At 43.0% G+C, this 24,771-nt stretch overlaps 1 protein-coding gene across 3 annotated transcripts in view; it reads right to left on the bottom strand.

Annotated features, from left to right (window-relative positions):
• The window catches only part of LOC135200266 (ubiquitin carboxyl-terminal hydrolase 48-like), a 414,786-nt gene that overhangs the window by 173,090 nt on the left and 216,925 nt on the right, over positions 1-24,771 (bottom strand). For all 3 annotated transcript variants that reach the window (XM_064228750.1, XM_064228749.1, XM_064228748.1), the window contains exons 12-13: positions 22,386-22,986; positions 21,702-21,868 (exon numbers count right to left, since the gene is read on the bottom strand). In XM_064228750.1, coding sequence (XP_064084820.1) covers positions 21,702-21,868; positions 22,386-22,986 — 768 coding nt within the window. The remainder of the gene's footprint in view (positions 1-21,701; positions 21,869-22,385; positions 22,987-24,771) is intronic.

Below are 24,771 nucleotides of genomic sequence, written 5' to 3'. Positions count from 1 at the left end.
ATTTCCCCCGTTCCAAAGAGGAGCCGTACCAAAGCCATCTACTGCCCACTACTGCTACAACTAGCACCTCGATCGTCATTCCTGAAAATAGCACCCAAGCTTGGGCCTATAGGGTGAGGAAATCCCTTTTCTAGGCCTAACCTGTGTCGCTCTGTGAAATAGTAACAGAGAATAGGACCAACAAGCTTGGATATAAAATCTACAAGGCTACTGGAAGGGAGAAATTAGACTCTTTAAGTAATTCAACCTTCTTTTAATCAAGTTCCTTAAATCTTAAAGTAAAGTTTTTACAAATCTTAAATCTAGGTCCTTACACTATGAAGTATATACAAATACCAAAACCAATTTATGGTAAGACCAGGGTGATTACTACACCAAATAATATAAGATATTACTACACCAAGTAATATAAGATATTTTACGTATATGAATAATAGATAAATATACATAGTACAAGAATGGTTCAATTGTGCAATCCGAGTGACAATACAGAGGTGAAGGCTAAGGGCTATAAGCGAGGCAGGTAGGAGAGAAAGAGCTAAAAGAAGGGCAGATCTATCAAGACTACATATTTCAACATGACTAGGCTGTGTCATGGGAAACAATGTTCCCTGCTGCCACTGCTGAATATTTAAGGGCCTCTAAGGGATTTAAGGTAGTGTCGTTTAAATACTTTCAGTGTTTTCCATCCCATATACTTTCTAAGGTCATCAAAGTTCATATGGTGGAAGTAATTAATTGAGGTAGCTACAGTTTGGACATCATGTACATGGGGAACTGATTCCGGGTTAGCCTGTTTAATAAAATACAGAATTTGTTGTCTACTTGCTTTTAGTGAGATTGTTCCACAATTCTCCCTAATGAATAAAGGACCTGAAGTTTTATTGGAAGTTCTGTCTAAAAATGATCTCAATGTTTTGACTGGACAAAGGGATAGATCCTGTGGAAGTGGAACAATCTTCCACAGAGACCATCTGCTCTGAGGATCTTCGTTCTTGGCCAAGAATTTCCGATCTGGTAATAATAGAACTTCTCCGGATGGAAGAAAATCAATATGATTTGGTTCTCTAGAAAGAGCCGACAATTCTGATATTCTGGCTCCTGAAGCTAGGCTTACAAGGAATAAAGTCTTCCTAAGAAGGGTTGTATAAGGACACGATTCATTGTCAGTGTCTGAAACTAGTTTAAGTACGTCATTTAGAAACCAGGAGACTGTATGAGGTGTCTGCTGGTCTTAATTTAGCACAAGCCCTCGGAATCCATGAAAAATACGAATCTGTTGAATTAATGTTAAAACCAAACTGGAAAATTTTCCTTAAGGCAGATTTAGTTGTGGTAATAGTACTAGCTGCTAGGCCCTTCTCAATCAGGGTCCTAAAGAAAGTAACAGCCAGATTCGTATTCATCGTCTTTACCTTTGAGTCTTTCAGGAAAGAGGCTAGTTTCTTTACCGCAGAATCATACTGTCTAAGCGTAGATTCTCGTTTGTCTGATTCTAGAAACCGGGTGTTAATAGGATCCATGTTGACATCTTTTTGCGCAGCAAATTTCATGAAGTCCATAAAGTTATAGCATTCTGAATCCTTGAGGAAGCGCACACAGTCCTCGTTTGTACTAATTGTGTTAGCCTCGGGTTGGGGATCCGTTTGGGACGGAGTTCCAATTCCCCAAGTAAAGGGTACCAATTGCTCTTGGGCCAGTTGGGAGCTACCAGAGCAATCCGTCCTTTGAAGGATCTGAGTTTGTCCAGGACTTTCATTAGATTTATTGGAGGAAATAGGTAAACCTTCTGCCAATTGTTCCAATCTATGGACATGGCATCTGTGGCCTGGGCCATGGGGTCCAGATTGGGAGCCACATAGTCTTGTAACTTGTGGTTGGATTCTGTGGCAAACAAGTCCACCTGAAGACTCGGGCACTGCTGACTGATCCATTTGAATGACATGTCGTCTAAGGACCATTCTGACTCTAGCGGAGTTGTCCTTGACAGTGCATCTGCCGCTACGTTCCTTACTCCTGCCAGGTGAGTTGCTGACAGATGCCATTGGTTCTTTGCTGCCAACGAAAAGACTGCTTGCATGACATGGTTTATGTGGCTTGATTTGGAACCTCCTCTGTTTATGCAGTGGATTATTACTGCGCTGTCTAACACTAACCTGATATGGATCCTCCTCGCCGGAGAGTGTTTCATTAGGGTTAAAAATACTGCCATGGCTTCTAAAACATTGATATGAAGCTGGCGGAGTGTTAGTGACCAAGTGCCTTGAACCTTTTCGTGTTGGGAGTATCCTCCCCAACCACTTAGTGAGGCGTCCGTGTGGACCACTAAACTTGGTGGAGGGAACTGTAATGGTATTGATTTTGCCAGGTTCTTGACTTCTGTCCATGGACGGAGTCTCTTTCGTAGTATTGGAGGGATGCGGGAAATTTTGTCTCGCAATTTCCTGTTCACTCTGGTCCGCCAAACCTGGTTTATATCCTTAAGTTTGGCTTTTAGTAGAACATCTGTTACTGAGGCGAATTGGAGCGAACCAAAGATTCTTTCTTGGTTCCTCCGGGACGTTTGTTTGCTTCTGAGGAAGTGCCTCGTAGCGTTTGCTATTTCCCTTCGTTTCACTGGCGGGATCGAAAGTTTGTGTGAATTGAGATCCCATTGTATTCCCAACCACTGAAACCGTGGTGCCGGAGTGAGTCGGGATTTCTTGTGGTTTATCTGGAATCCTAGGTATTCCAGAAATTTTAGTACTTTTTGGGTTGCTCCGAGACATTCTTTGTCGTTTGTGGCCCAGATAAGCCAGTCGTCTAGGTAGGCTACTAGCATTATCCCTTGAGCTCTCAGTTCTTGTACTACTGTTTCTGCTAACTTTGTAAATATTCTGGGAGCTATGTTGAGCCCGAATGGCATTACTTTGAAGGCGTAAGCCTGTTTGCCTAATCTGAAGCCTAGGAAGGGGCGGAAATGCCTTGCTACCGGAACATGATAGTAGGCATCTGTAAGATCTATAGAGGTAGTGACGGCCCCATGGGGAAGTAAGGTCCGTACCTGCGAAACGGTTAGCATGTGGAACTTGTCGCATTGAATGTATGAGTTCAGATGAGACAAGTCTAATATTATTCTTTGCTTGTTTAAGTCTTTCTTTGGAACGCTGAACAAGCGTCCTTGAAATTTTAAGTACTACTTGCTCTTCGTAACTACCCTCTTTTGAAGAAGGTCTTGGGTATAATTTATTAAGTCCACTGTAGGATGTTGATAAAAATTGGTTGATGGAGGAGGCCCTTTCTTCCAACTCCATCCCAGTCCTTTTGCTATTATGCTGTGTGCCCAATTGCTGAATTTCCAGCGGTTCTTGAATAGGCACAGCCTCCCTCCTACCTGAGGAGTCTCACTGGTTCGCTGAGGGTTGGCTACCCCGGCTTCCTCTGCCGGATGCTCTTCCGCCAGCTCTGCGGAAAGCTCCTCTGGCTCGGCTACCTCTTGCGAACCGGTTGTACCCATGAAATACCCCTTGGTTCTCATAGGAGGCATTAAAGGCCGGGGAAGGGGTAAAATTGGCCGAGCTTTGAGGCTGCTGAGAGGGTTGGCTCTGCAGCAGCATGAACTGTTGTTGAGGCTGAGCCTTTGAAGTGGACGGTTGGTTCAGTTGGCCTACTGGAACCACTTGGACCATTGTCTGAGGTTGGGTAGTCTGGAAAGGCTGGAACCTCCTTGCTCTCTTCTTTCCCCTGGGCTGGGCTCCAGAAGATCCAAATCTTCTCTTGGGGATCAGGCCCCATCGAACTCGCAAGCTCTGGTTAACCCTGGCTGCTTCCCCCAAGACTCCGTTCACTACCGTCTCAGGGAACAGGTTCGCACCCCACATCAAAGCCTTGATGAGTCTGTTTGGCTCATGGCGATTAGAAGCATCAGCCAAGACGTGCTTTCTGCAGTTCCTCCTGGCTACAGTGAAGTCATATATGTCACACTGTAAGGTGTGAAGTAATGACTTCGTCAGGATCTTGAACAAAGATTCGTCCGTGTAAACCAGGGTCGTCATTTCCGCTGTAGTGGCGGAATTGATAGACCTACACAAGCGACATCTGGCTTCGTATTCTGCTTTTACCAGTGCTTCTGGGAGTCTAGGCAAGCGCTCGCTAAAGAGCGTTGTCGCACAATCCTGGCTCAACTTCCCTACTGAGAATGTTGCCGGGGCATCCAACCAACACTCCGTTCCTCCCGGGAGGAGTACGGATGGTAAATTTGTCTCTCTGATCTGAGGCATGGGTTTGTCCTCTGCTGCTGCCTGGAGTATCAGCTCTACAAACTTAGAGGTACACGGAATGGGAGTGTCATCAGGGACCACAAACATGGTGAAGGGACTCTTGTGGCGAGTCAGCTTAGTATTTGTACACTCCCATTCAGTTAAGGTTCGAACCCAGGCTGATTGAGCCTGGTCTCTGGGGAAGATGACCGTCTCCTTTGGTACTTCGTCCTCTCGGATCAATGCCTCCTCTGTCAGGTGTGCATATCCTGAAAAGGGGAATTGGAGACCTGGCGGGTAGAACTCAAAGTCTTCCACTGGCCGGGTTCCACACCCCTCAATTGTCAGCATGCCCTCTGAGAAGGGGGCATGAGCGGCTAGCCTCCAAGGGTTGTTGTTCTTGAAGGGTGGCAGTTTCCAGGCGTCCGGTACTGCCAGACGTTGCTGTGGATGTCCAGACTGGAGGACTCCCTGCATCAGTGTCTCTTGGTTCTCCAGTCTTTGTGCCAAAGACTGAATCGATTGGCCTGATGTCTCCAGACTCGAGACCAGCTGGGCTGAGATCTCCTGGAACTTGGATTGAACCAAGTTCCATCTCTAGCATCAGCATGCTGGAAAATGCTGCCGGGTCAAAACCCGAGTCCTGGGATCTGGGTTTAGCCAATCTTGTCCTCGATCCCTGCCTAGGAGTGGCAGCTTTTGCCACGTCCGCCATCAGTTTGGGGGCTGATGACGAACTGGAACGGCTTTCCCTAAGGGACTTCGGTTTGGAAAGCTTAGGGAGGGGCTTAGCAATAGATCTATGGGTGTCTATCTTAGCTTTAACTTTAGGGATTACCGACCCCGACTTGCACCCAGAAGTTGTAGGCCTCTTGGTAAATCCCTGAAAAGAAGAAGAGGAATGAGACGGGCTAAAAGAAAGCGCTTTAGCCGGTGTACCAACTGCCTCACTTACTCCCTTACCTTCATCCTGGATGTCGATTATCATGGGTTCGAGGTCCAGCTTGATCGCTGCAACCTCTCCGACTACTTCATCGCCCAAACCCTCCAGGTCTTCCGCCAGTACGGCCTGAGTTTCTTCTCGGATCCTGGCGATGATCAGGGCCGCCAGATCAGCCGATACGGCTGCTGACAACTTTGCATTAGGGTAGATGAGGGAGCACAACTCTTCAGAAAGCATGTAGGGCTTTTTGCCCTTGGTGTTGCGGCCAAATCCTCCTACCCAGATCTTGAGGGTGGCGAGAGCTGAGTCCTTGACGGCCCACGGGTTCTGGAAGAGATATTTACTTTTAAATTCTAACCACAAGTTAATTTATGACTATCCCAAAATTGTCTCCAGAATTTTCAAATATCTCATTCAATGAGCTGGTACCTACCGTGTTGGTAGTGAGCTCTAGCACCAAGTTGTAGCAGATCTCACACCCATCTGGATGCCAAACCACCAAATCGTCAACTTGGACAGCACAGCCTGCATGAGTGCAGCACACTTCATGTCTGCTGCAAGATTGCAGTACAGGCTGTCTCTTAACAGCGCACCATCTGTAGGTTAAAAAATGATACACGAGTATCACTATATGGACCCGCCGGAGATCTATCCGGCGGAGATTGCACTAAAATAAATATTGATACCAGAATATCGCTACATGTAGACCCGCCGGAGTCACCGGAGATGACTCCTGCAGAGCATGCCTTACAACTTTAAAATCGCTGTAACGATCCCGGCGGCATGCAAAATATAAAAGACAATCATTTTTATCCTCCCCCGTCAGCTTTCCGGCCCCGTTTTGCATTCTCCTCAAGGATTTTAATCTATAATTTTAGGCTTGGTACCAACAGAACAGGGAAAAGGTTAACCCTGGCCTGAATCTACCGGCACCGGAGAGGCTTTCTTAGTTTACACTAGGATCGCCTCTCTTAGCTCATGTCTGTTGTCACCGGAATGGGACACAGAGGTACAACGGTAAAACGGGGGAGAAACTAGGAAAGAGGAAACACCGTGCTTTGGTCCCAGGGTACCCGTCGGGGTAGAAATGCCCGGCGTAGTAAACCAAACAAAAGCATATAATAACTTAAAATTAAATAAATAAATAACTTAAATAAATTATTGTGCCGGAGCACTGCATCTACACCCACTTCCGGGCACCGTTCCCATTCCATACTATCTTCCTCTATCCCCAGATCCGGTTGAGGGATCGAATCAGGGAAAATAGGTAAAACCTAGGCCTCATTCTGATCATATAAGGGATCATGCTTGTTATATGCATACTGAACGAGTCTAGCCGGATTCCGGACCCGCCGGGGCGGGAGGATAGAAGGTGGATGAAGGACTGGGGATAGGAAAGGCGAGACTGAGGTAGTACGCGGTGTATACCGTCCTGACGAGCCGGGTGGTCAACCAGGGCTCGCCTGGGTGGGCAGCCCCGTACCCCCCTTACTACATAAGGTGAGGAGTACCACTCCTCCGACTGAACCCCCCACCTTCCCCTGTGAGAGGGGAAGGGGCTCGGTTGGCTACCTGAGGTAGCGTTAGCGAGCTGAGCACCCACTAAGTGGGATGGGGGAGGGAGGCCGTCTTGAGGAGTGGCTCACTCGTGATCAGTTGTTCACTACAACTGGCCAGGTGGAACACCTCCCGGTAAGACGTGGATCCAACTGATCACAGGGACAGCTAGCCTATAGGCCTACTGTCCACTAAGTACAATACAACGATACGATATGTCATATGATAAAAAACACAATATAACAGCGCTGGCGTGAGAGGGGATAAAGGGATGAGGGGAAGGAGGGGGGTAGGTGCGCATACTGTTCTAATGAGTGGCTAGCCTAACCTTCGCATAATCGGAACGATCTGGTCAGGTCGGCCAGGGAGGCTCTGAGCAGCTAGCCTAACCTTCCAAAAACGTCATTTTAACCCTTAAACGCCGAAGCGGTAAATAAAAAAATGACTCCCGTGTGCCGGAGGGGTTTGAGAGTGAGCGAGTAATTGGAAAAAATATTTTTTTCAAAAAATCACAGCGCACTTAGTTTTCAAGATTAAGAGTTCATTTTTGGCTCCTTTTTTTGTCATTGCTTGAAGTTTAGTATGCAACCATCAGAAATGAAAAAAATATCATTATCATATATAAATAATGCGATATATGATAGCGCAAAAACGAAATTTCATATATAATTGTATTCAAATCGCGCTGTGCGCCAAACGGTTAGAGGTAACAAGTTACTTTTTTTTTCGTTGTAATGTGCACTAAATTGCAATCATTTTGATATATAACACATTGTAAAACGATAAAAGCAACACAGAGAAAATATTATCACAAAATGATGCATGAATTCGTAGCGCGTGGATGTAAAAAATAATTTTTTAAAAAATTCACCATAAATCGAAATATTGTTATAGAGACTTGCAATTTGTTTCAAAATGAAGGAAAATGATTGAATATTACGATACTCTAAGAGTTTTAGCTTACAAATGCAGTTTTCGACCATTTCGAACGAGTTAAAGTTGACCGAATGTCGAATTTTTGTTAAAATTTATTTTTATATGCAAATATAAAAAAAATGAGAAATGCTACAACCTTCCAATAATTTTTGTTATATTGTGCAGGTTTTTGCGCACATTTTCATATATAAAACTCTAAAAAAAGAGTAATATGAAAAGGCTCAAATATTAGGAGTATGTGACCTACGCGTTTCCGAGATTTTCGGCCGAGAATCGGCGCGCGGAGGGGAAAATTTTTTTTTTTTCAAAAATTCACCATAAATCGAGATACTGTTCTAGAGACTTGCAATTTGTTTTAAAATGAAGATAAATGATTGAATATTACTAGACTGTAAGATTTTTATGTTATAAATGCGTTTTTTGACCTTTTCGGTTGAGTCAAAGTTGACCGATCGTAGTTTTTTTCGTACTTATCGTACTTTATATGCAAATATTTCAAAAATGAGAAATGCTACAACCTTCCAATATTTTTTGTTATATTGTGCATGTTTTTGCGCACATTTCCATATATAAAACCTTTAAAAAAAAGCGTAATATGAAAAGGCTCAAATATTAGGAGAATGTGACCTACGCGTTTTCGGAAAATTCGCTGCGAGAATCGGCGCGCGGAGGGAAAAAAAATATTTTTTTCAAAAATTCACCATAAATCGAGATATTGTTCTAGAGACTTGCAATATGTTTTAAAATTAAGATAAATGATTGAATATTACTAGACTGTAAGATTTTTATGTTATAAAAGCGTTTTTTGACCTTTTCGGTTGAGTCAAAGTTGACCGATCGTAGTTTTTTTCGTACTTATCGTACTTTATATGCAAATATTTCATAAATGAGAAATGCTACAACCTTCCAAAATTTTTTGTTATATTGTGCATGGTTTTGCACACATTTCCATATATAAACCTTTAAAAAAAGCATAATATGAAAAGGCTCAAATATTAGGAGAATGTGACCTACGCGTTTCCGAGATTTTCGGCCGAGAATCGGCGCGCGGAGGGGAAAATTTTTTTTTTTTTCAAAAATTCACCATAAATCGAGATACTGTTCTAGAGACTTGCAATTTGTTTTAAAATGAAGATAAATGATTGAATATTACTAGACTGTAAGATTTTTATGTTATAAAAGCGTTTTTTGACCTTTTCGGTTGAGTCAAAGTTGACCGATCGTAGTTTTTTTCGTACTTATCGTACTTTATATGCAAATATTTCAAAAATGATAAATGCTACAACCTTCCAATATTTTTTGTTGTATTGTGCATGTTTTTGCGCACATTTCCATATATAAAACTATAAAATAAGCGTAATATGAAAAGGCACAAATATTAGGAGAATGTGACCTACGCGTTTCAGATATTTTCGGCCGAGAATCAGCGCGCGGAGGGAATATAAATAATTTTCAAATATTCACCAAAAATCGAGATATTGTTCTAGAGACTTGCAATTTGTTTTAAAGTGAAGGTAAATGATTGAATATTACTAGACTGTAAGTAATTTGCGTTACCCCACCCAAAAAAAAAAAATATGATATTGTTATGTTACAATAAAGTTTCATACATACTTACCTGGCAGATATATACATAGCTAAGACTCCGTCGTCCCCGACAGAAATTCAAATTTCGCGCCACTCGCTACAGGTAGGTCAGGTGATCTACCGGCCTGCCCTGGGTGGCAGGACTAGGAACCATCCCCGTTTTCTATCATATTTTCTCTCTTCCACCTGTCTCCTGCGGGGAGGCTGGGTGGGCCTTTAATTGTATATATCTGCCAGGTAAGTATGTATGAAACTTTATTGTAACATAACAATCATCATACAATCAACTTACCTGTCAGATATATACATAGCTGATTGGCACCCTTCGGTGGAGGTAAAGAGAAGCTTCTATATGGAATAGACAGGTAAACAACATATGTTGTAGGTATAAAAAAAAAACCTTGGTTCCTACCTGATAGGTGGTAGACTTCGTGGGTGTTTGCCCAGTAGTCTGCATCACCTCAAGAAACTTTAGCGAGATATATGATCTATGGCCAAGAGTTCTTGTGGGTCTGCCGATGGGGTCTTATCCGCTTACTCGGCAGAGCCTAAAAGGACTTTGTCAATGGGTGCTGATCCACTTATATGACAATACACCTTATGAAGGAGCACACAACCAATCCCGACCACCTGATCCTAACCATATGTTAGAACTAAGGATTGTTACGAGTCATCCCCGAACTCGTCACAACAACCGTAACTCAAAACCACTACGCACACATACATAATTTTCCAAAAAAAATTATACTCAACTAATTGGATATGACAAGAATTCTCTTACTGAACAACATAGACGGCCGCCCGTGCGAGCCAAGTCCTCCATTGTTCGAAGAGACTCTCGACCATATCCAAAAAGAAGAACAGTATATACATTTAAGGATTGGTGTCGGCTCCCGTACCCAGAATCGTATCCGCCGATACGAAAGGACCTAGAGAAAAACACTTCTCATATGTCACACGCACGTCTTTCAAGTAATGAGATGCAAATACTAAGTTGCATCTCCAAAATGTCGTCTATGATGTTTTTAAGCGACATATTCTTATGAAACGAGAGAGACGTCGCTATAGCTCTCACTTCATGAGCTTTTACTCTCAACAATTGTAACTGTTCGTCAGGACAGGCCTTATGAGCGTCTGTAATGACGTTTCTTACAAAGAATGCCAGCGCATTCTTGGACATCAGTCTTGTGGGGTCTTTTACCGCGCACCAAAGACCTTGTCTAGAACCTCCCATCTGATGCTTTCTCTGAAGGTAGAACTTCAGAGCTCTAACAGGGCATAGAGACCTCTCTGCTTCTCTGCCTACGAGACTCGACAGTCCTTTGACTTCGAAAGACTTAGGCCAGGGATCGTGGGATTCTCGTTTTATCGCTAAAAACAGGGTCTTAAACGAGCAAATAGCCGAGTCTCCCTTGAATCCTACTTTATCTTGCAGAGCATGCAATTCACTAATTCTCTTTGCCGTAGCTAAAGATAACAGGAATAGGCATTTTCTGGTCATGTCCCTAAACGATGCCAGATGAGGAGGTTCGAATCTTTCCGATGACAGATACTTGAGGACTACGTCTAGGTTCCAGTTCGGAGGTACTGGTTCCTTAGACTTGAAGTCTCAAAAGACCTTATGAGATCGTGGAGATCTTTATTATTTGCCAGATCTAATCCTCTGTTCCTGAATACAGCCGAGAGCATACTTCTGTATCCCTTTATTGTGGATACGGCTAGATGAGATTTTTCTCTTAGGAATAGCAGGAAATCAGCAATTTCCGCTATAGAGGTAGTGGAGGAGGACAACTTCTTGGATCTACACCACCTTCTAAATACCTTCCCACTTCGATTGGTATACTTTCGTAGTGGAGGTTCTGCGTGCTCTCGCGATCGCGCTTGCCACTTCGCGAGAAAAGCCTCTCGCTCTGACAAGTCTTTCGATAGTCGAAAGGCAGTCAGAGCGAGAGCGGGGAGGTTTTGATGGTTACATCTTGAAGTGTGGTTGTCTGAGAAGATCCGTCCTTCCTGGTAGGGATCTTGGAAAGTCTACGATCCACTCTACCACCTCCGTGAACCATTCCTGGGCCGGCCAAAAGGGGGCTATTAACGTCATCCTCGTCTCCTTTGACGCCACAAACTTTTTCATTACTAACCCCAGGATTTTGAATGGGGGAAAAGCATAAACGTCTACTCGAGACCAGTTTAGCAGGAAGGCGTCTACCATAATTGCTCTTGGATCTTCCACGACCGAGCAAAACACTGGGAGCCTTTTTGAAAATGAATGTTGCGAAGAGATCCACATGAGGAGTCCCCACCCCACAGAGACCAGAGATCGAGACACACTTCCTCGTGTAGAGTCCATTCTGTATGAAGGACCTGGTTCCTCCTGCTGAGCCTGTCCGCCCTCACATTCCTTACTCCCTGTACGAACCTTGTCAGCAGGGAGATGTTCCTGTGAGACGTCCAAAGTAATAGGTCTCTCGTGAGCTCGTAAAGGAACGAGGAGTGCGTCCCTCCCTGTTTCCGAATGTAGGCAAGTGCGGTGGTGTTGTCCACGTTTACTTGCACTACCTTGTTTGACACCAGAGGTTCTAGGCTCTTCAAGGCCAGATGTAGGGCGAAGAGCTCTTTGCAGTTTATGTGCCAAGACACCTGTGCTGGTTCCCAGGTGCCTGACACTTCCTCTGAGCCTAATGTCGCTCCCCAACCTGTCTCCGACGCGTCGGAGAACAACACTAGGTCTGGGTTCTGTGTTCTTAGAGAGATCCCTTTGTTCTCTTCCAGAGGTAGCAACCACCACTGTAGGTGTGACTTTATCTCCACTGGAATGGGAAAAACGTCCGACAGTTGTCCGGTTTTCCAGCTCCAAGACCTCTTGAGGAAGAATTGAAGTGGACGTATATGAAGTCTTCCTAGAGGGAAGAATTGTTCTAGCGAGGAAAGCGTCCCCAGAAGGCTCAACCATTCCCTCGCCGACGTTTGTTGCTTCTCTAAGAAGAGAGAGATTATCCGCAAACTTTTTGCGGTTCTCTCTTGCGAAGGAAAAACTCGAAAACCCCGAGAATCCATCCGAATCCCCAGATAGACTAGGTCTTGTCTGGGGGTCAGCTGAGACTTCTCGAGGTTCACAAGCAATCCCAACGCTTTGATCAAATCCAGAGTTAACTTTAGGTCCTCCAAGCACTGTCTCTCCGATCTGGCCCTGATGAGCCAGTCGTCTAGATACATAGAGACATTCACTCCTTTGAGGTGAAGAAACCTCGCCACATTCTTCATCAGGCTTGTGAAGACCTGAGGAGCTGTGGACAGGCCGAAACACAAGGCTCTGAACTGAAAGATCCTTCCCCCCGTCATGAAACGGAGGTACTTCTTCGATGAAGGGTGGATCGGGACGTGAAAGTAGGCGTCCTGGAGATCTAGAGACACCATCCAATCTCCTTGTCGTAATGACGCTAGGACTGAAGCAGAAGTCTCCATGGAGAACTTCTCCTTCTGAACAAATTTGTTCAGAGAGCTGACGTCCAGTACTGGTCTCCAGCCTCCCGAGGCTTTCGCAACCATTTTCCCAGCTAATCTTGCTGGAGGCATGCAGAAGACTGTCCTCACTAAGTCTTTCTTAGACTTCATCCATGAGTCTAAGGAATGTAATGCTCTCTTCATCGATATGGTGGGTTTCATTTTTAGAAAAGACGAAGGCTTCTTCGTCTTAGCACTGGAAAAGAGCGAGCGAGGAGAGGAGGCGGCAGGCGTCAACTCGTCTCCGTACTCCTCAAGAAGTAGGGTAGTCAACACCTTATAGTTAGACAGACCTTCTCTTCCACTATATTCGTCATCCGAGTTTTCCTCCAACTCGGGATCTACAAGCGTCTCCGCTCTCCTTTCCGAACATTCTTCTTGCGGAGACAAACTCCTAACAGGAGAGGGGCTAAGGGAATGATAATCCTTCCTCTTTCCCGCTCTAATAGTCTTGGAAGGCGTCATAAGCTTCGGCTTCTCTAGAATTTTAGAAGACTCTTCATGCTTACATGACGCTTCCCGTTCGCCAAGCGTCATGGATGACGTCTTTTGCTGACGTCTCGATGACGCTTCGCGCTTGGAAGACGCTCCGCTCTCCAAAGGCGTCCTACTTGACGTCATAATATTGGACGGAGCGTCATGTCTATGCTCCGTTTCCAATGACGCTTCGCGTCTAACCGACGTCTTACGTCTCTCTGGCGTTACGAAACTCTCGTAAGCACCTGTTCTCGCTCTCGCACTAGACGCTTCTGTAAGACGTTTAGCCGTTTCCCGTCTGTATGACGCTTGACGTAGAACAGGTAAGAGAGGACGAGACTTCTTAATTGGAAGCGTCACGTCCTTCCGACGTGGCGCTAAAACTCCCACTAGAGATGACAGTTGCTCTTGCACTGCTATAATGATCTTTCTTGACGCTTCTTCCACGTCCAGTGCATGACGTCTTTCGTCATCACTCGGTGGAGAAGAAGGAAAGGGTACTTCCGCGTACACTTCAGGTGACGCTGACGCCCCCTTCGCTTTCTTGCTAGAAGACGGAGCGTCATCTGAGAAACGCTCTGGACTAGAATCCATGTCAGGCGTCATATGACGCTTCAGCGGTCTCGACAAGTTCGATTCCTTCCACCCTCGTTTAGGTGAGGGAGAGGGAGAGGACGAGAAACACTCGCGAAGGACGCTTTTTCTAAAGCGCCCTTGAGCCGCCTGCAACGAAGCAGAGCTAGCTGAAGGGACGTCTGACCGTTGGGGATTCCCCACATCCTCCTTAGGCTTTCGACTTTCCTTCTCCTCTGGGCTCGTGAGCTTGGAAGAGGTCTAGGCCTGGGAGCGTCGCAGGGACGATCAAACGCCCCCTCCACAACACTGGGAGAACTCACTTCACTGTAATGCTCACTTTCACTAGCCTTACCTTTGAAGTCAGCCATCTTGGACTTCATGTCTCTAATTGTAGCTTTCAGATTGGCGATTTCCGATGCCGAATCCGAAAAAGCACTCTGAGAATGAGATACATAGGGAGAATCTACATCAGTAGGAATAGAAAAATCAGTGAAAGGCTCAATAGGCCTTGAACTCACACCTTTCAATCGTCTAATTCTATCCCTCTCTAACTTCTTCAAATAAGAAGTCAAAGTCTTCCACTCTTCTGCATTCAATCCCTCGCATTCCTTACAAGTATTAATAGCAGAACACTGAAACCCCTACATTTACGGCATACAGTGTGAGGATCAACCGAAGCTTTCGGTATCCTCACCCTGCAGCCTACATTCACACACATTCTCACAATCACATTAGAATCAGACATACTGAGAAAAATCCAAAAGAGTTATTCCAAAAACAGTCCACTGTAGCGAATGCCAAAACACGATCCAAATACGTCACCAAAAAGCCGAAAAACGATGATCAAAGGTTGAAAAATGAATCTAAGTCAGGAGGTAATAACAACAATGTTGTACCACCGGCGACAGAGAAAATATGATAGAAAACGGGGATGGTTCCTAGTCCTGCCACCCAGGGCAGGCCGGTAGATCACCTGACCTACCTGTAGCGAGTGGCGCGAAATTTGAATTTCTGTCGGGGACGACGGGATGTCTTAGCTATGTATATATCTGCCAGGTAAGTTGATTGTATGAAAATTTATAATATATATATATATATATATATATATTATTATATATATATATATATATATATATATATATATATAATTTTTTTTTCATACGTAAAATATATATATTACATTCTTCGATTCTGGTACCAATACATAAATAAAAGGAATGCAGGTGACATTTCTCTTTTCGCATACAATGAAATGTCTTATTATTATTTTATCATGCACACATTCAGATATATAAAAAATTGTAATAAATATAAAACTAAATATAAAATAAATGCAGAATACTCACTCGTAATCCTGACTCTTCATTCTATTCTTGTTTTCTCCCTCCTCCATTGAAGAGTCTTGCATTTTTTTCCACTCGACATGACGAGGTACAGGTGGAGGAGGGAGACGCGCGCCCTTACTGCTGATGGACCCGGCGGCCCCGTGCGCCCTCCGCTGTCAGTTTAGGGGGCGCGCTCCAATACATGACCTTAGTGTGGTACTTTCGGTCACACTCCCCTATCCTGCAAAGAGCAACTTTGCAGAGACGACAGAAGAACCGGGTGTCTCTCTTGCCATTCATATGGCACACCCGGCACCGTTTCTGCCTTCGCCCTTCTAAGGCCTCCAGTATGTGTTCCCCTGGCTGCAGCCGACACGCAAGGTCACTACCCGACGAGAAGCGGTGATGGCAGGTCCGGCAGCAAGAGGGGCGTCGTCAGCAGGCGGCGCGCCGGCTAGCAGGGGCTTCGTTAGCAGGGGAGGCGGAAGGCAGGTGGCGTCGTCAGCAGGGGCGGTGGCAGCAGGGGCGGCGGCAGCAGGGGCAGCGGCAGGTCGAGCAATAAACGAAGTTGGCCCTCATCCTATCTGCCCTTTCCTCTTATGGGCAGATCTGCAGCTCGGGGCAGGGGGTCAGTTATGGAAGGCCACTCATCGGGATCAAAGTTGATGAGGGCATTCCCGGCTACCTCTAGGAACTGTATGTGGGTCAACCTCGGAAGATTGTCACCGCGGTACCCACAGTACAGTATGTAGGCATTTTGGAGGGCCAACTGAAGGATGTATTTGAGGAGCTTCTGTGTCCACCTTCTGGTTCTCCTGGCGTAGGGATAGTAGTGGATGAGCTGATCAAAGAGATCAACTCCTCCCATGTGCCTGTTGTAGTGCCCAATGACAGTAGGCCGCTCGGTACGAAACTCCTCAAACACAACTCGGCCCTGTCGACGTGTCTTCTTCCGCTGTACGATCTCTTCTTGGATGGGTTCATGACTCGTCGTAATCATGGGGACGAGTCGGACACCCTTCCAACAGATGACGAAGACAGCGCCCTTCCGCCGCCACTCTGTCTCTCCTCTTGCCAGGTGTTGCGGATGACTAGCGAACCTCTTGAGGACATTCGGGGCCCCACGCACCAACCGAAGGTACCACTGACGTGAACACCTGCTTCATACAGTTCCTGGGCCAGGGATACCGAGTTATAATAATTATCCATAAACAGGTGATATCCCTGGTTACGGAAACGTCCCACAAGGTTGAATACAGTGTCACGCAGCGTGGAGAAGACCCCGGTAAACACTGAAAAGTCCACAACGTATCCAGTGTTGGCCTCGGTAATGAGAAAGAATTTCACACCATATTTCTTTGGCTTCTTGGGGTTATACACTTTTTTACTAAGACGTCCTTTGTAAGGCATCATCCCCTCATCCAAAGACAGGTTCTTTCCAGGAATCACGAGATTACTACACCGCTCACGGATATAATCCAACACTGTACGCACTAAAATGAGGCGATCACTGTTATTCCGGGGTATGGCCCATCGGTTGAAGGCGTTGAAGTACTGTCCATCGCCAGGAAATATCACGGGACATAACGCCAGGCACATTCGGCATACATAAAAAATAATTTCTCCTCCAATATTGCTGACGTCGACAGCAGGTGTCATACCAAAATAAATGTGGAGCCCCAAAAAATGTGCCATGTCAATGAGGTTGCAACCCCGCCAGTAATACGACAAGGTCCGTCTTCAGCTCATACCGGCAGTACCGAGCGTAGTCCACCGTCTCGTGTACCAGGTATTCCAGCAATTCCCGCGTCAGGAAAAGCTGGATGAACCCCAAAACAGTCAGGGGTAATGGTACGGTCATCCCAGGGGTTGCCGTGAAGGGGTGCATGTTAGGAGGGGTGGGGTCCTCCGTCCACCCCTCGTCACTCTCCGACGACCGACCTTCACCTTGGCTGGCGCGACGAGCCGACCTTCTACGTGCCCGTGCGCGCGCACGCGCACGGGTGCAGGCACGATGCACACTACCCCCCCCCGTTGGCCCATCACCCTCACTTAGGCCCTCACTTTCTGTATCGTCCTCTGCGATAAAACTTGACCCCGTATCCCCACCCTCCCCCTCCTCCTCAGATTCCCCTCGTATGCACTGAACCCACTGAATTCGAGCTCACTTTCGGGATGTGAGCCTCGAACGGACATTGGGGGCATATATTCATCCTCACTTTCATCGGGACTGATGTCTTCATCACCCGATGACCATCCGCCATCAAAATGAGGACTTGCGACATGTTCCGATCAAGCTCCGAAAGATATTCGTCTATGTCCCTTGGTTGGAGGCCTCCCAAATGCCTATGAATGCCCCTAAGGACGCCCACATGCTTCCTAGGGGTAACCAAAGGCATACGATGTGTTCCCGAAACACTTTCAGCCACACGTCGCCGCACAGAACGCCCTTGAGGCGCGGGGTCATGCTGGGTGCTTGGCCCCTCGCCAGCATCCAGGTCCAAAACTCGCCTTACACGATCCCTTCCGACGGGTAAAATGCGCCTTTCACGGTTCACACGTCGTTGAGACATATCTAGGAATGTCCTGTAGCAATACAAATGCTCAAGTCTCGCACAATGTCCAGAAACACACGCTTTTCACGAAAAGATCGCTCTCGGATGGTGCGCTACTGATGCTGGCTGGAGCAAGAAGAAGGGATATCGCGCATGCGCACCTGGGTCACGCTTCAAAACAAAACAAGGCCTTGATCCGTGAACTCCCAGCATTCCCCAAGGCGCGTGATTCAAAAGTTTTAGGCTGGTAGGCCTATAAGTATTTTTCCGCGAATTTAAAAAAAAACTTTCGTATGTCGACGTAAAATACGTCCAGTCGGCACCCGACAGAAAATTTATCTCGACGTAAAATACGTCCAGTCGGCGTTTAAGGGTTAATCACGATCCGGACCGGTAGGCAAGGGTGGCTCAAGGACAGAAACGAAGGCCTACAAAGAAATCCCGGCCTGGCCCCATAAGGGAGGAATCCTCCTCCTAGATGACCAAGGGAAGGGAGAAGGCTACGTTCCTCATGCAACGTATAAGGTCTGAGTAGGTAGGCTAGTATAACTCTCACGCCAAGATATATATCATAAAACGTTAGAATCTATAATAAACTCGTAAGTTTTGGAGTAACTGCTAAAATCAATATCCACGCGACTACAATTAGTATGGATGACCAATTGAAAGTCGTCACGAATAAAAGTCACGGGTAGCGATGCATGATATGGCTGACTCAGGAGCGGCGCATGCAGGCTCCCGTTATATAAACAAAGCCTAACACATATTTATGATTAACATTGCTACCTTAATGATAACATATTGATTATTGCAGTACTTAACTTAGTTCCAGAAGATTCCTGATGCTCAGACATCTTAACCCTCTTACGCCGACTGACATATTTTATGTCGACATTTTTTGTCTCCCGTGTGCCGACTGGACGTATTTTACGTCGACTTACAAAAGTTTTTTTCAAAATTTGCGGAAAAATACTTATAGACCTACCAGCCTAAAACTTTTGAATCACGCGCCTTGGGGGATGCTGGGAGTTCACGGATCAAGGTGTTGTTTTGTTTACAATCGTTACGCAGGTGCGCAAGCGCGAATTTCTTTCTTGCCGCACTAAAAAGTATCTGTGACACATCTCGGAAATTATTTCGTCACATTGACATAATTTTTGTACCATTGTAAATTAGCTGTTACATGAAGTATTATATATGAAAATGTGCACATTTTTATGTAGAATACAACAATAAAATACTCATAATTGTAGCCTTTATTAGTTTTGAGATATTTTCATATAAATAACGATAATTGCCAAAATTTCAACCTTCGGTCAACTTTGACTCTACCGAAATGGTCGAAAACGCAATTGTAAGCTAAAACTCTTATATTTTAGTAATATTCAATCATTTACCTTCATTTTGCAACTAATTGGAAGTCTCTAGCACAATATTTTGATTTATGGTGAATTTATGAAAAAACTTTTTCCTTATGTCCGCGCGGTAACTCTTCCCAAAAAAATCATACATGCGATTGTGGTAATGTTTGCACCATTTTAAAATTAGCCGTTATATAAAGTTTTATATATGGAAATGTGCACAATTTCATGCACAATACAACTAAAACAACCCATGGTTGTAGCTTTTATCAGTTTTGAGATATTTTCATATAAATAACGATAATTGCCAAAATTTCAACCTTCAGTCAACTTTGACTCTACCGAAACGGTCGAAAAACGCAATTGTAAGCTAAAACGCTTATATTCTAGTAATATTCAAGCATTTACCTTCATTTTGCAACAAATTGGAAGTCTCTAGCACAATATTTCGATTTATGGTGAATTTATGAAAAAAATAACATTTTCTTTATGTCCGCGCGGTAACTCTTCCGAAAAAATCATACGTGCGATTGTGGTAATGTTTGCACCATTTTAAATTAGCCGTTACATAAAGTTTTATATATGAAAATGTGCGCAATTTCATGTAGAATACAACAAAAAATAATTGAAGGTTGTAGCTTTTCTCATTTTTGAAATATTTGCATATAAATCACGATAAATACAAAAAACCACGTTCGGTCAACTTTGACTCTACCGAAATGGTTGAAAAACGCAATTGTAAGCTAAAACTCTTACAGTCTAGTAATATTCAGTCATTTATCTTCATCTTGAAACAAATTCGAAGTCTCTAGCAAAATATTTAGATTTATGGTGAATTTAAAAAAAAATCTTTCCTTCCCTCCGCGCGCGGATTCTCCGCCACAAATCTCCGAAATGCGTACGTACCATTCTCGGAATATTTGCTCCATTTCATATTAGGCATTTCATAGAGTTTTATATATGAAAATGTGTGCAATTTCATGTAGAATAAAACAAAAAATATTTGAAGGTTGTAGCCTTTCTTATTTCAGAAATAATTGCATATAAAAAATATATATATAAAAAAATTTGACATTTGGTCAACTTTAACTCGTCAGATATGGTCGAAAACTGCAATTGTAAGCTAATACTCTTACAGTATAGTAATATTCAATCATTTGTCTTCATTTTGAAAGAAATTGGAAGTCTCTAGGACAATATTTAGATTTATGGTGAATTTTTTAAAAAAATATTTGTTTGTTTACGTCCGCGCGTTACGAATTCATGCATTATTTTGTGATAATATTTTCTCTGTGTTGCTTTTATCGTTTTACAATGTGTTATATACCAAAATGATCGCAATTTAGTGTACATTACAACGAAAAAAAAAGTAACTTGTTACCTTTAACCGTTTTGCGCACAGCGCGATTTGAATACAATTATATATGAAATTTTGTTTTTGCGCTATCATATATCACATTATTTATATATGATAATTATAATGTTTTTCATTTCTGATGGTTGCCTACTAAACTTCAGCCAATGACAAAAAAAGGAGCCAAAAATGAACTCTTAATCTTGAAAACTAAGCGAGCTGTGATTTTTTAAAAAAAATATTTTTTCCGCTTCCGTGCTCACTCTGAAACACCTCCAGCACACGGGAGACAATTTTTTTTTTACCGCTTCGGCGTAAGAGGGTTAATTAAATCCAAAATAAGGGCTTCCAACGAAAACACGTGTTAAACACAGTAGTGCTATAAAAGGAATGTCGATCGAGGCGCTAGTTGTAGCAGTAGTGGGCAGTAGATGGCTTGGTACGGCTCCTCTTTGGAACGGGGGAAATTGACAAAGGAAGAGACTAAATGGCAGGGGACCTCTGGTAGTGGTTTCACTCGCCCCAGTTTTATACAGACACCCTATACAGGGGTGAGCGAACCAAGTTTATCCTGGTATAATCCATGTAGCTTTTTCTCTTATATATTTAGCAATATTTAAACCTTAGAAATGAGTGCTATAGGAACATTTCACTGGGCGACACAGGTTAGGCCCAGAAATAGCTCTCCTAGGGCTGCCCCGAAGGATTAGATATTTTTACATGGCTAGGAACCAATTGGTCACCTAGCAATGGGACCTACAGCTTATTGTGGGATCTGAACCACACTTATTCGAGAAAGGAATTTCTATCACCAGAAATAAATTTCTCTGATTCCGCGTTGGCCGAGCCAGAATTCAAACTTCGGACCACCGGATTGGCAGCTGAGCGCAAAAACCACTCGTCCAGCGAGGAACTCATAGATAAAACTGACCAATGTACTTTGATTTATCATTGTACTAATACTGCATTTCACTACTGTGCCAATTTCGTTAATTCAATATCAAATATAGGTAAATAGCATAGTTACTAATCATCAGATAGGCCTTTTGAATCAACATAAGTAAAGGTTACACATGAAATAGGACTTTTGAATCAATATGAGTAAAAGTTACACCTGAAATAAACACCCTTTTGTCTGACAATTTGCCATCAAATTTCAGGATGCCCTTTCTAAAACCACACTATGTATGCCAAAAAATATAAAGCCTATTTAAAGAAATCTTTCTATCTTCCTGACATAGATTTTCCATATATATTTTTCACTAAACAAAAACATTTAAAACATAATTACCTGATATAACTTTTCCAATCTGAGATGAAGTCTCTGGAGACCAAGAAAACCTTCTTTCCAAGGTCACGTACCGGATGTGGTCTTTTGACTTCCTTGAAAAGGTTGGCCAGCTGTTTTTTCTGTTGCAGGCCACTCCCACAAGCTCGCTTGGATTCTTCCAACTGAGCCTAATTACAGGTGTTATACATTAATATACAATGATAAATTTATATTTCTAATGTCAATATACCAGCAAAGTAACCAACTATCTTTCCAGTTTCATTATTTCCGCTGTAACAAGCAATGCCTTCAAAACTTTTACTACAAGCAATGCCTTCAAAACTTTTACTAATGTATTTTCATAGCTTATCTTTTATAAATGACTTAGCAATATGCCCTTACATGTTGTCTATGAATACACAAGCACTAGCTACTGATTCATTTAAAAAGATAACAGTTGATATATTAGAAATTAAAGGCAAAATACTTAAATCTTTTGCTATAAAAAGACTAAGATACCTTTCCGTTATTTCAAATGAAAATGCAGGATAGGTACATTTTTGTTCTGAACATGTTAGCGCAAGACATCAGCTAAAACAATTTTGAAAGGAAAATCCTCAAACTGTAACTGCTGGTTTAAACTCCAAACAAAAAATAAAAAAAAACATAAAAGAAACTAATAAATCAGTTACAGATATATCTTACCAAACATTCAGGGCACGAGCTGAAGTCTTCCTGATAGATTGCTGGATGTATTGAACTGCCACACAACTCCATAATCTCAGCAGCAAGAGCAGCAGCAATTTTGTACATAGTGGCATTTGGAGTCTGAAGATTATGTTGGCACACCAGATCTTCATTGAACAAAAGTAATTCTTTGGTCAATTCTTTGCTATCCTTAACTTTGCTACTGTCTATGTCCTTAGTTTCGCCAGCTTCCTTGCTGGAGTCTTTGTCCTCTTTACCAACTACACTATCACAGACCTTTCCTGCACTGATGTCTTTTGTCTGATTATCACAGCCATTCACATTATCATTTTCAGGCACACAACTTGTTATATCACAGCTAGAGGAGGTAACAGTTTCCATTTTTTCTTCACAATGATCTCCATTCACATGTTGCGGTCTACTTAACTTACTTCCCTCGCCCTCAACTTTGTCACTTTCATCTGATTTCACTTTACTTGAATCACCACAGCCTTCAAGCTCCTCTTCTTCTGTGTCCAATCCATTATCTTTTACATAGGCACTTAATGCTAATCGGGGCCAGTATTCTAATGTTTCTGACCCTATGGTTTGTGTAGCTCTGAAATTTAAGACAATTTTCAACCCAATGTGATAAATTAAATAAGCCTATTCCTTAGGTTACAGCGCCAAAAAAATTGTACTGACAATTTCCAGGTCTTCATGCACAAAATATGGAATACTAATACTGTAATAATAATAATAATCATTAAAACCATAGGCTCTGTTCATCCTCAAAGGAGTTACTCTTATGATCCCACCAGGACTCCATAAGAATGACCAACTGCCAATATCAAACAATTATCTTAGCTGGTGGCCAAAATAGTGCCTGATTTGACATGCTCATATAGTATACAAGGACTCAAAGCTAGATGGCTCTTTCTCTTGCCCACAACAATTACCCAGTTTTTCCTTTATCCTTTATCTTTTTCACACGAGTGTGACAACAGCACATGAGTTGGTCAAAAACCCATTATTCTTTGCCAATGCAGTAAACAGATTAACACAGAGGTCACCCCAGAACGATTTCACTTTAGTGTGCAGAGTTGGCATAATTCATGGATATCCTTGCAGGAAAGCTAGGTGCCTAGTCTTAAGCCTTAATATTGCAGCATTAAGGCAAAACTGATAAATTAAGGCATAACTGGGGATTTTGGATTAAGCTAAGCTATAGTATTATGCACCAAGATTTTGCTGTCAACTTTGACAATTTTCTTTAAATCTTATTAATTGTGTATTTATTACTGAAAGTCATTATTCAATGGCAATGGTTTTTTCCTTATATATGAATCACTTTCATTTTCAAAATATGTAAAATACAATTTACAGTCTAACTTCTCAGTTACAAAATGACAACCATAACTTGCAATTCCCCTTTGTATTTCCATTTAACTCACAGCTGGGTTTTAAACTAAGTGTTCTCTATTTCTTCTGTTAACAATTCAGCCACAATTTTAATGAATTATGTACAGAAGAAATTTCCTCAGGTATCTTTAACATCAGGGGATTTTTTATAGTGCAGTCGCTGCCTCGTCCTAAAGGAGTTACCCATCCATGGTCTATCCATGGTGACAAGACTAATGTCAAAGAATGCTCTTTTAGCTGGTCTTGTGGCCGGGTATTGTTTCGTAATGATAATTATTATAACACATGATATAGTATAAATGGACTCAGGATAAGAGGGCACTTTCTCTTATCCTCAGTAAATGCTAAAATCCAGTTTACCTATGTCAAAATCATAAGAGAAGTGGCTATGCGCATGTGCGCCATCATTTTGTTTGCATACGACCAAAAACAGACCAAGAAGCAATTACCTTTCTAGTTGGTAAAGTACAGTGTAACTGAATCCAGCACTGGGTTAATTTCACTCTTCACTTATTGATTTCATTACCGAGGATCATGGAAACTTCCAAGTTGAATGCTGAGTACATAATTTTAAGTTTAAGTTAAAAACTTTTTAGTTTAGACTGTGGAACAATGACTTAGTTGTGCGTGAAAAGCTGTAAACTGGCTTTTCCACAAGCACACCACGGCGCTTTTCACAATTTATGATCGTTATTTGTAAAAGTGTAAATTTTGAAGAATTTATCACTCTATTTACAAGTTTATCTAAAGAAATGTTCCACAATTATTATTATTCAGATAACAATGTCTGGAATCGCCTACAATCTACATAAATTCAGTGAGAATAAGTTGGCAAGACTGTAGTAGATATTATTCTTAAGGGTGAACAATAATAACCAGGATTATGTAGTAACCAGAATTGAGCCAAGATTTCAAGACATATCCTGTTAGGCAATGAGCCTAGGCAGTAGCCAAAATTTACACCAAAGACCTTAGGATTAGA

Source organism: Macrobrachium nipponense, chromosome 26, assembly GCF_015104395.2.
Source record: "Macrobrachium nipponense isolate FS-2020 chromosome 26, ASM1510439v2, whole genome shotgun sequence".
Lineage (NCBI taxonomy): Eukaryota > Metazoa > Arthropoda > Malacostraca > Decapoda > Palaemonidae > Macrobrachium > Macrobrachium nipponense.
This window is presented reverse-complemented; position numbering and strand designations above follow the sequence as displayed.